At 42.8% G+C, this 13,126-nt stretch overlaps 1 protein-coding gene across 9 annotated transcripts in view; it reads right to left on the minus strand.

The window, feature by feature from the left end:
* The window catches only part of EVC2 (EvC ciliary complex subunit 2), a 166,545-nt gene that overhangs the window by 100,277 nt on the left and 53,142 nt on the right, over nt 1–13,126 (minus strand). For all 9 annotated transcript variants that reach the window (XM_048848895.2, XM_048848896.2, XM_048848894.2 and 6 more), the window contains one exon: nt 7,485–7,636. In XM_048848895.2, the coding sequence (XP_048704852.1) occupies nt 7,485–7,636 (152 nt within the window). The remainder of the gene's footprint in view (nt 1–7,484; nt 7,637–13,126) is intronic.

Consider the following 13,126-nt stretch of genomic DNA (forward strand, 5'->3'; position numbering starts at 1 on the left):
AATGCCCCACCTTGATATGAAGGGGCACTGTTCTACCAGTGGCATCTGCTTTTAGATGATATGTAAACTGAGCTCTCACAGCTTGTAATCAAAGATCCAATGGCTCTTTTTGGAAGAATAAGGATATTTATCCTGGTAATCTTGGCCAGATGCCACCTGTAATTTCAAATAGTTATTTCCCCCTTCCCCCTATAAACATTGTGCAGTTTCACTGTAACATATTAAACATCTATCACATTTCACTCTCTGATAACTTGAGTTTGAATGGTGGATGAAATGTGCAGCTTTTGTAGGAACTAAATTTGTACAGTCATTCAAGATACAGAGCTAAAAATGCTGTGTGTTTGCATGTGCTTACGTGCACATACTCCCAGTATGCAGTTATTAAAATATTAATAATTATTTATATTGGAGTAGTGTCTAGGACCCCCAGTCATGGACCAGGACCCCATTGTGCTAGGTACTGTCCAAGCACAGAACAAGACTGTCCCTGTCCCAAAGAGATTACAATCTACAATTCAAGCTGCAGTGGGGGAGGTTTAGATTGGATATTAGGAAAAACTTTTTCACTAAGAGGGTGGTGAAACACTGGAATGCGTTACCTAGGGAGGTGGTAGAATCTCCTTCCTTAGAGGTTTTTAAGGTCAGGCTTGACGAAGCCCTGGCTGGGATGATTTAACTGGGAATTGGTCCTGCTTCGAGCAGGGGGTTGGACTAGATGACCTTCTGGGGTCCCTTCCAACCCTTATATTCTATGATTCTATAATAAATGTTTCCAGTGTATTAAATCCAGAAGCTTTGAGTGCCTATGTTTTGGCATCCAAATTGAAAGCAACTTTCAACTGCTTATTTCCGATTTCTAATTTGGTGACTTCAAACTCTAGATGTAACGACAATCTGATCTTTTACTCCTACTTTTCGTCTGAATTCTGTGATAAAAAGAATCCATTTCCTTAGTGGCAAATTAAATTGAGATGTACAGTGAGAAATTTACATTTAGAAGGAAAAATTGAACTTCTAATATAGGAGTAAATTGTTTTTGACTTCCCTGCCAGTGCTCTCAGGAAATAGTTTGATCCTATCCTCCAATACATTGCCCTCATTACCCTGTGCCATGAGAGAAAATCAACTGCAGTGCATACGTATTAGTGATTTGCAAAGATAATTGGCAATATGTATCGTGTATCCGAGAGTAGGATCAAGTGCCATATTCAACTAGAGCTTTGTCTACATCGAGGGAAGGCAAAAATGTACAAAATGAGGATAAATAAAGTCAGAGCAAGGGTAACCCATTGGAAACTCTAAGATACCTTTGAAAAAATGGTTATTTCAGGGGTTTTGCAGAGGTCCTAACTAATAGCACTCATCACACTGAGGGTGCGATCAGTCCCCTCAGCTCTCCTTTCATTCTGTTTCAGACATAGCAGAGAAGACCTACAACAATTCTGAACATGATTTCCTACTGCATACTATTACAACACACGTATTTGTTAGTCTCTAAGGTGCCACAAGTACTCCTTGTTTTTTTTTAACATACATACAGTTTATTAAGTTTCCTCTAGTTAGCATTCACTGCCAATGATCTAGCTCTTGGAAATATAAGCAGGAAGGGATCTACTGAGAATGCAAAGCAACCATATTTGTGGCATATCTTATAATGGGCATCCAGGATATGACAGACCACCAGATCACCAAACGAGATAAGTACCTATAAATTACATATAAATAACTACCTATGAAATGTCTTGAAGAAATATTAAAAATAAGTTTGGTTCTCAAAGTTATTCTCTTGACATTGCAACATGTCCATATTCCAAAGATGTCCCGAAATATAAATACTGATCTAGTTCTCCTAGTTTATTTATACCACGCTTATTTGACGCAGTAGTTACAAAAGACCAAAAAACTCTGCCATTTATGAACTCCTGAACCATCTCCTTAGCTGTGTATAGACTGCGAACAAAACACCAAGTCCATTCCAATACAAATTGAGAGGAAAACATGAATAACTATGACAGGTGTATATGTGTAGACAGACAGACAGAGTCACACAAAGAGAATGGATCAATGAATCAAATCTGAATACAATGAATGTAGGCCATATTTCTGGCAAGCTGAAAACACTGGCTAATATTCATGCTACCTACAGCCCATCCCTGAGAAGACAACTTCCCTACCTGAATACCCCATCTTTTGGCAGGGAATAATGACAAAGCTAGTCCTAGGTCAGGGAGCCTTAGACCTGCTCCTAAGAGCGGGGCTTAAGAGTAGGCCATCTCCTATACACATGAATAAAAGCTATGCACTTGCTCCTGCATATCCTGCTTTCAATGAAGTCAACAGCAAAATTCTCAATGACTTCACTTGGATTGGGCCCAAGATGCTTGGAGCTGAGAAACATCTAGTTAAATTGCTCTCTAACCCAGAACTAGCTCATGTCTTCCTCCCTGGACAGGGGATGGGCTCCCCAGGTGGGGAATAAGATGCACACAAAAGTTATGCGTGTTTCATCAAAATATGACCCCATATATGAATTTCACCCCAATTCTGAATATCAGCCTATTTGCCAGTTCCTGTTATACAAGTACAGCCTGATTCTCCACTGCCGTACATCTTGCATAGCCATTTACTGATACGCAGAGTGGTGTAAAACTCAGCCCTTCTAATTTGGTAGCATTACGTACCCACTTCGCAGCAGTACGACAACACAAGGCGTAAGGTTTCTTAGATGTCACCGTAATACAAATAAATAAAGCAGTGGAGAATCAGACCCCTAAGTAACTAGAATTTGTTTTTTGTTTTAATTTGGTGTAAAGAAGACATTCATTTTCAGTATAAAGTCCATTGGAATTGCAGCTGTGACAGTTCAGTAGTAAAACACAAATGCGATCGCTCTATTTTCAGCTTTTTAAATCTCCATCCTTGAACTGGACTGCCCAACGTTAATATTCTATCCTAGTATTAATTTGTGTAGCTGTACACTGATATTTATCATTGGTCACAAAAATCGTCAAGAGAATGTTTAAGGGTGCATCCCACAGACCAAAGACACCAGAAAATATCATACCCTGAAGACAGCAAAAGATATCAGTACACGGTAAAGAAACCCCCAGTCATTAAGAAAATAAAAATGAAGTGCTTTGTAAACAACACACTGGTCAACTACACCTCAGTCTACCATACTTGGACAATTAAGTTGGCAATCAGCTAGAAGCCATGAGCTGGACCAGATTAAACTGTCATTTAATTTGAATTTGGCTACTGTTTAAAAGCAACTGTATTATTGCTGTATTGCTTTATTATTGTTGTATTGTTGCTGTACAACATTTACACTGTGCATAACATTGCTAAACTGTTTAACCAACACACAAATAAAAATCAAGAAATGAATGGCAGCGTACAACATGAAGGCAAGAAAAAAAACCTGGTAAAATAATTAAGTTACACAGTAACTACAAATTGGGTAAATAAATTCCCTCTTAGTATTAGACATAATTTGGGTCAGTGACACTGGATCTTAAGTAAGGCACACGTTATTCAAAACAATCTTGTTCAGTGTCTGGATACCAACGTTAAATCCTGACACACAAATATTTAATAAATTGGCTACTGTCCATTCAGTAGGCTATCTGGAAGACAGCATCCATAAGAAACACCTGGATCTACGTCAACGACTGGTGTATCACAGAACAATGCAACCCATGGAACAGAACAGAGAAGCTAAACATTCCTGCTTCCTGCCTTGTGAAGTTTACCAGAAGATGACAACCAGCAGTAAGGGTAACCTATAACATGAATGGACAGTACTGTGTAGTAACTAATTACAAAACATTTATATATAAAGGCCTCATTTGTAATGTCACTATTCAAATTTCTGTTTTACTTTTTAGAAACGTAGCACAGTGGGACACACTATAACAATGCCTATCCCAGTATTTCAAACATTCAGTCTACTACTAATGAGGATACAGGTGATAACTGTAATTGCCCTAATAGGAGTGTGTTGCTATCTGCAGCACCAGAGTAAAAGGGACAGACTACAACCCCAGATTGGAAAAAAATTGTTATGCTTGGAAATAAGGTGGTGTCCTATGTACACATACATACTATACATATATACCCATATACACTACAAATATATACACATCATAGCCATATTACTTAGCTGTGTTAATTATCTGGGTGTGTCCCCAAGGCTCAATCATAAAACTACATTCCTCAAAGTCCCAGGCCTAACATTCCCAGGCTCACCATAAGGGACTAGACACAATTGGCAAATAAAATCTGTCCATCAGTCATACAAGCGATTGTGCAGACCAAGGGACAGATGGGGCATGAATGTATTGATGGTAAAATAAGGTGACCACATAACAGTGTTTAGTCCACTGGGTCATCTCCAGTCCATGCATTATGCTTTTCCGGGATGATGAGTAACAGGGCTGATATTGCAAAAACACACATTCCTCAGAGGTGTGAGGCCCAGAGCACTGACGCAAACACATTCCAGAAGGGTGGTATCAGAACACCTCGATACCAACACATTCCCTAAAGAGAACAGGAACAGGCTGACCCATCCTAAAGATAAGGTCAGGATGACAGGGTGATGGATAGAAATATATAAGCTGATGGGTGGTAACCGGCTATGTTAGAGGGGCAGTACATAACTTGTTGGTATTGACGTATAAAGTGGAGTCTCAGAGAGAGTGTCTTTGGCTGGTTAGGGGATAGTGGAAAGTCCCGCCACAAACTGAGCTAGTCCATTGCAACGGGCATATATGTGTTAGCATACCTGAACCACTGAGCCACGGCACTAGGTTGGGGCTTCGTTGACAATAAACTTGACCAAGTGCCTTCACTGAAAACTGTGGCTTTACTGGGCAGTTCGGTCGGAGCCTGCTGTACGGGCTATCTGGCCAGAGTCAGTACAGCATGCAGAGAGAACACACACACGCAGCCAAACATCTGATGACATCTGGCTGGTGGGTTTTGTCCACATACTCATGGTACAACTGATCACCATATTTGAGGCTGGGAAGGAATTTTCCCCCAGGCAGAGATCCTGTAGGTTTTTTGCCTTCCTCTGCAGCATGGGGCCTGTGTCACTCGCTGGTTTGGACTAGAGTAAATGGTGGAGTCTCTGTCACTTGAAGTCTTTAATCAAGATTTGAGGACTTCAGTAACTCAGTCAGTCTTTTAACTTGCAAAGGCCGTTCCCCGCTGTTATTTTAGGCACTATGGCTGGAGCAAACCCTATTATTTTCTTGTTGGATCTTCAAAGGGCAGGGCATTCTTTGCACTTTTGTTTTAAAATCGATCACCAACTCACCCACCACTTGCAGGGTAATATTTTCAAAATCACCTCCATGACTTAGGCACCTAAGTTACATTGGGTATTAAGTCACTTACATGATTTACCTGCATAGTCTGCCCTGTGACCAACCATCACTCCAAAGAGCCTGTCACAAGGACTTCTTAGAAGACCTCCTCTGGTCCAATGGAGCTTAACTACATGAACAGTGCTCTGTATAATAACTCTACTATTGTTGTAAAACACTTTTCTTAAACACTATGATAAAAAAAACCCAGTTAAAATAATTATACAGATTCAAACTGTCCACCTGGGGAAGGATGTTGGGCAAAGGGAGAGATAAATGAGGGAGTGCAGCTATAAGAACATAGAAATGGAAGGGAGAATAAGAAAAATAATTTGGGAGGAAAGAGGTGAAGGGCAAAGACAGACAAAGATTTGTTTAAGCCAATGAATATATTAAAATAGCACATTCCTAAGTAATGTACACAAACTGAGGCTTTAATCCACTGTCTGATTCTAGTTACACAAACATTCCATTTGCAAGAATATTTACCTTTCCGAGATATTTTATATCTGAGAAGTAAGACATTAAAGAGTTTACTTTCTTTTTCAAATTAGCCAAATATTTCTCATTTCCAAATGAAATATACTAATCCTAAAATGAGCTACAAAGATATTTGATCCTGCCACTCTTAACAATCACACAGCAATTTTCTGAAAAAATAATATAAGTTACTATATAGCTAGAAAAGACAAGACCTGCTGTGCAATTTACAGGGATGAGTATCCACATTATCACTGCATTACACAAGTCAAGGTTTCATTTATTTCACTTCCTTTTTCAATCTGAATCAAAATATAAGAAAGGCAATGATACTGCTCATTAGGATTTTGTAACTTTTTAGAAAAAGAACAGAACCCTTCCCTGCCAAAGTATCAATATTCCAGCACTCTCATAACTTTGTTTTTGGTTTTTACAGACATTATTCCATTTTTATTTTCTATTTGCAGAATATTACCTGCCACTTGACTTTCAGGAAGGTCATCATGAGATTGCACAAACAAATCCACTCTGTTCTCACAACAGACCTTTTTCAAGTTCTGCCAGAGAAAAGAAATGACCTTTAATAGCTGTGTGTCTGTCATATAATCCTGACCTCCCTTTCAACAAAATAAGCAGGATTCCTAGCTGTTGTCTACTGCCTTTTCTGACTCCACAAACACAATATTTTCCTTTGAAAGCTGCAAATTGTTGCTCTTTAGATTCTGATCCAGGTATTTAAAGGCCCATGAACGTTAAAAAAAATTTTTTCCAAGAAATACTGCTGCACAAATATACATGTGCAGAGCACATCCTTTTTCTGTGTAGGAACAAGGCCATGCTGTTCTAAAGGCAAAATGTGCTCAAGAATAACAGAACAGACTCTCTACAACATTTTCTGTGCTCAGAAAAGTACCCTTTGGCATGGTGAACACTTAAGGGGCTGAGACCAGAAATAGTGGATTTGTTCTTTTAGCACCTTAACGAAGGGCTTGCCTACACAGGGAGTGTGGGCGCCATAAGCCAAGGTGTGAATCCACCGCACACTACTTTGCCCCTCACTATGTGCACTGTAAACTTTAGGTTAACAGAGTGTCATTACCTTATTTGGAATTTGTCTGGACACCCAAGCTAAATCCACTGCTCTTGGGCGGATGAGAAGGATGATAGGATTTTTAATAACTGAAAGACAGCACCCCCTCCACCATGGACCCTGCGACAGGCACAGTAAACGTTTCATGGGAGTACATCTAAGCGTACTATAGAACCTCCAGTGTGCGGTAGGGTGCATGAGGCCATTTAGTGCACAGCAAACTAGTGCACTGTAGATTCACACCCTGGCTTGCAATGCACTAACTTGCCATGTAGACGAGCCCTTACAGTGTGTTTGACTCAGAAAACATGTGCACAGGATCTAGACTGAGCTGCAATTTCTATATATAAAGCAATGTACAATATGCCTGTATTAGTTACCATGGATGCCCCTTTATTAAAGGGGTCAACAGCTTCAGGTAGTGCAGACGCGTGTCTGAAGAGACTCCATCAGAGAGAACTACAGGGCAGATATTCAGTATCATCTTTATGAGACATTTTGTTGATATGAAGTATAATGCAATAATAGTGACTTCTTACTCTTCTAAAGCTTGAAGCATGTTCCCTGAGTCTTCAAAAGCCAGTATCTCAATGATTTGGTCATTCATAATGATATCTTCATTAAACAGATCTCCTGAATTCAACTGTGAATACTCCAGTTTGCGATCTAGAGTAGGATCATATCGTATCTCCTAAGTAAACACAAAAAAAGAAACGTTATATTATAGCAGATCAACCCTTAGTGTGGATACAACTCCTATTGTTGTCAGTGGAAAGACTCCCATTTACTTCAACAGGAGTTTGTGTGGATGCTATGTTTTGGTATATAACTGAGCAGGAACCTAAATGATTAAAACAATCAATGGAATTTAGGCTCTTAGCTCTTAGGCTCCTAAATCAGTTAGGCATTGCAATGCTAAGCACAGCAACACCTAAACAGCTTTAAAATTTTGGGCCAAAGCCCACTGAAGTCAATAGGAGTCTATCCATTGGCTTCAATAGGCTTTGGACCAGCCTCAGTGAATTATTTTCCATTCTAAATCTCTAGGACCATTCTATTTGTATTATGGTACATACAACCTTTTATATACACTTGTTGAACAAAATCACACATAATTCTATGTTTGCAGTGTTGTTATACTCATGTTGGTCCCAGGATACCAGGCATTTGATGTGAAAAGGTTGCTGAGGTAGTATCTTTCAAATGGGCCAACTTCTGTAAGTGGATGAGACAAGTTTTGGAGCCACACAAAGCTCTTCTTCCCCAAACCTAAAGAAGAGCTCTGTAGCTTGCTTCCATCAACAGAAATTAGCACATGATTCTATGGAAGAGGAAAAGCGGTTCAGATAGTATACAGTACCTATGGATTCTCTTGAGATTAAGGATTAATAAATTCACCAGACAAGAAAACCTTTATAAACCTCTGGTGCTGGAACGATTCTGTTACACTTTTATGATTTCAGCATCAAGCCTTATTTGTAAAAGGGAGACTGATGTGAGCTATTTTCACTTTCTGTGATTTTTTCTGAATTAAGAGAAATGAAAAAGTTAATAGAGCCATTTTTCAAACACAATGCACACTGATACGTATGGAACTTTCTTTCTCTTAGTAAGCCATTATTTTATAATAAATGCAGTATTTATTGTAAATGTAAATAGGACACATGCCTATCCTTCTCTGTACCACTTGCAGAACTCTTCCAGCAGAAGCTTACGAGACACAAAAATTCAAAAAAAGACACTGAAAGAATGGTTTAGAAAAGGTGAACTGCAAAGACAAAATAACAGTACATTGTTCCCTCCCTCCCTTTGCTGCTCCTTTCTGATATATAAAGATGGCTTTGCATACTTTTTTCTTGAAGGTTTATTCTGTAATGTGGAGGATTATATTTGAAATATCAGATCATCATCTCTAGGTGAACCTTAGTCGAAATGTATGTCTACAGTTGCAACTGTACCTGGTACATGTGCGTTGTTGTTCCATATTTCACCCCTATTGTTCACATCTGAAGCCCTGAAGCACAGTCCTGAAAGATAGCATAGTGCAGGAAAGCTAGCATGCATAAGGGGTGTGGGTATATACGCCTCCACTGGGGCCTGGCCTGGGTGCTCTCCAAGGCTGAGAGAACTGAGACTACAGTAAATCATGACTGTTTCCTCAATCCCGCTAGCCTCATTGTACGAGCGGATGCCAAGTAGGGGCAGGGTGAGGAGGCAGCAGGGACCTCAGAGGAAGAGGAGCACATTATTCTGCACCTTTACCGGGTGGACCCGATTGAGGAAGCTGCCCCCCCCCGCCAAGGGAGCCCCAAGCTGCAGCAGGAATCAGAATCCAAGGCTGGTAAGGATTTATTCCCTGGAAATAGCCTCTCTTGCTCTGGTAATACACACCTGAAGCCAGCCCCCTCACCATGCCCCACCCATGCTCTACCACGACATGGTCCCCAAGCAAGACAGCTGTAAAATCAATGATTTTATTGAAAACCCATGAACCATCATAAAGCATTTAGAGGAAGCTATAACAGATTATTAATATGCAGTCACTGTGCCCCTGTGTCTGAACAGCGACAGTCATTGGGCCACATGGACCAGAGGGGAAAAGGGAGGGAAAGAGGGGACCTGATGGGCAGAGGTGAAAGTAAGTCCAGTGACTTACCAGTACGCTGGGGCCAGCGGGGCCTAGGGCGGGGCTGAGGGGGTCAGAGCCAGCCCCAGCCCATCCTGTAAGGTAAGTGCCTCTCTCCCCAAGGGTAGCAGCAGCAGCCCAGGGCTCCGTGGGCTACTTAAAGGACCTGGGGCTCCCCTGCTTCTACTGCCCCGGTCCTTTAATTAGCCGCCGGAGCCCTGGGGTAGCAGCAGGGCTCCAGCGGCTATTTAAAGGACTAGGGTGGCAGAGGCAGCTGGAGCCCCGGCCCTTTAAATAGCCCCTGGAGCCCCCACTACCCCAGAGCTCTGGGGGCTATTTAAAGGGCCTGCAGCTCACCTGCTTCTACCGCCCCGGTCCTTTAAATAGCCCCCGGAGCCCTGGAGTAGCGGCAGCGGGGCTCCGGTGGCTATTTAAAGGGCTGGGGCGGTAGAAGCAGGGGAGCCCCAGGCCCTTTAAATAGCTGCCAGAGCCCCGCAGCCGCTACCCCAGGGCTCCAACCAGTCTGGAGGCAGTTTAAGGAGGGCCTGGGGCTCCAGCCACTGCTCGGAGCCCCAGGCCCTTTAAACTGCCCCCTGGGGAAGCCTGGCTGCCCCAGTACAATGCTCCGACTCTTGCCGGTACGCCGTACAGGGACGTACCAGCTTACTTTCACCTCTGCTGGTGGGGAAAGAATCATTTTATGACATTTATGATTGTCCAAAGACCCCAAACCACCTCCTTCCCTACCCCCTCTTTCCTTCCCCTTCCAAACAGGAGAGTGTGGGGGTGGGAGGGTTGGTGAGGGCCTGCCTAGGTCTGGGAAGGGAAACGGAACTGTTTGTTTGTCTGAGGAAAGTCAGTGTGTTCCATTCTCCCTGTGACCACTGCAAATATTTATTACTGTTCCCAGACCCTGGTGTGTGGCCTCTCTCTGTGCTGAGCCACTCTGCAGAAGCCAGGAGAAGTGGGGGTGGGTGGCTGAAGCATCCACTCTCATGGTTCCACAAACACAGCATCTCGTCCCTTAGCAATATAGAGGCAACTGGCTTGTGGTTCTAATCCAAAAGTTCTGGGAAGAAAATACACTTGTGGTGCTATGTTTCTATGTTCCTTTCAAATACTGTTTACTGGACACAGGAGCCAAGACTTTCTGGTGATGAAGCGGAGGCTGGGGGGATGTGTTGACATTCTTTGTGGTTCTTTGTACCTCTTCCACTAGCTGAGAATATGGTCAATCTCCTCTCGAATTGCCTCCCAGTCCTGTAAGCATAATTCAGCAAATTTTCAGTCTAGAAGAAATTCAAGCTGGTTCTTCAGGTTTAATGAAAGGACAAATGTACTTGGTCCACCTTCGTAGCTCATCACATTTCTCCACTGAGCAATATGTATAGCGTTGACCATCAACAGGAACATCTCTCCAGCACTGGTGGCTAGGTGTCCTCCACAGGACTGGAAGGAGTTCTTTTTTCCATTCTGGTACCTTGAACACTTATGTTCTCCAAATGATGGCCAGCCTTTAATGAAGAAATAGGTAACTAGGCACCAAACCCCACCCCAATTAGCCCCTTGATGCACTGTAAACCGTGCAACATTTTAACAACTGTACTTCACTTTTAGGCTTAGCTGGTTCCTGCTGGGCTACAAAAATAGTCTGAAGGACGGAGGCATTTCTGGGATGCTAAAAAGTATCAATATTGTGGCCTTAGGCAGCAAAGCTATGATACGTGGCGGGGGAGTTCTTAGGTTCCTTCAAAGGAGAAATGACAGAGAATGCTAGGCTTGTGTTTGACTTGCAAGGACATTCCAATGCCAACAGGGAACCCATTCCACCAGGCACTGCAGAGATAGCAGACGAAGACTGAGAAGGATCCCGGAAGACCTGCTCGTTGGCACTGACAGGAGGAGTCAGGAGCAATTTGAGTGCTTTAGGACAAGGGAGGATTGGGTTCTTAGGCAGGAGGAGGCTCTCACAAATCAGTTCATGGAGCAGGAGTATGCCCAGAGGAAATGGGACCATGCACTCCCTGGTACAACTGGTGATAGAACGTTTTCGGGGCCTGCTGCCACCATGGCTGTTGCTCCTCTCTGGAATCGGGCAGCTTTTCCTCCTCATCCAGCTGCTGCCCAGGCTACAAATCCCACCCACCACCTCACCGGGAAGAGCATGCTGGATGCCTAGCACTACATACTCAACTGGCACCCAAAACCCCTCACAGGGCTGGGAAGGGACAGGTAGCTATCAGTTGTTTCTGGCTTTCTAAGGCAATAGCCATCAGCTTCTGCACTGGTATGGGTTTCCAAAATCAAATGGTCTGGTGCTGGAGGGTTGGTGCAAGATGCTCATACAACTCCATGAAGGTCTGCAGCCACAGGTCGTCATCCCAGGTTTCCAAGATGATGTGGTCCCACATACCATGCTGGTTCTCCAAGGCCCCAAGTGGAGGTCCACCCATGGGAATACCATTGCTTTCCCACCATGCAAAGCATCTGTTCCATGGGACCCCAGTGGATTTACATTCACTCTCTCAGTCCGCTGTCTTTGTCATCTCCGATTTTTCTGAACCCATTCCGTTAAGAATCCGGCACTGCACCACATAACCATCTGTCCTGCGAACAGGAGCAGAACCACATCATCATGGACTTGCTTAATTTCTTCAACACAGTTAGGCAGAAGGAAGAGATGACCGGGAACTGCCATCAACAAACATGTGAAGGAGGCGTACAGGACCAGGAACACGCAGCAAGGTGATTCCCAGAGTGTCTCCTGTGACGCACAGGACTCTGGGATATTACCTGGAAATGGCAGTGCTACGACTGCATACCAAAAAGGGGCAGTGTGGATACAAGCATATACCTGTGCCCAGCATAGCATATGAGGACACTTGGCATTGGTATGGGGTACATGTCCTAGCAGTACATGGACCCAGGGTACAGTGCAAGTGTAGACAAACTGTAGGGCTTGCCTACAGTGTGCAGTAATGTGCACTAGGGGGTGTGAATTCTAACGCACACTGCATGTTTTGCACTAACTGGCCCACGTAGGCCTCAACAGCACTATGTTAACATGCATTGGGACATTTTAGTGTGGCCCAGCAAGGTCTACATGGGCCAGTTAGTGCGCAGCACACTGGTGTGCTTCAGAATTCACACCCTTCCAATGTGCATTGCCGTGATGGGTAGACAAGCCCTTCTTTTGGCAGATGGAGAGGTTCCAGCATTATGAAACGTCACTAACCAGGTCCTTCAAAGATCCTGCCAAGATCCTTGAGCAAAGAGAGGGTCATGAAAACCTAATATTTTAATTTAAATAATTACAGTAAATGGTGAAAAGTAGAACAAAGCAACTTAAAAAGAGTTTGAGACATTCTTTGTATATCACAAAGAAGGAGAAAGGGGATTTTTTAAAATTAATTATTTTTTGCTTTACATTTTGCCTTTAAGAATGGTTGGTTAAAAAAACAAGGTTGCAAGGCCCGCAGTCATTTTCACTAAGACAAGGGAAATAAATATTGCACATTTGTACAAATCAAAGTACATACAGGAATTCAGCAAAAT

The sequence above is a fragment of the Caretta caretta genome, chromosome 4, assembly GCF_965140235.1.
Source record: "Caretta caretta isolate rCarCar2 chromosome 4, rCarCar1.hap1, whole genome shotgun sequence".
NCBI classification, from domain to species: domain Eukaryota; kingdom Metazoa; phylum Chordata; order Testudines; family Cheloniidae; genus Caretta; species Caretta caretta.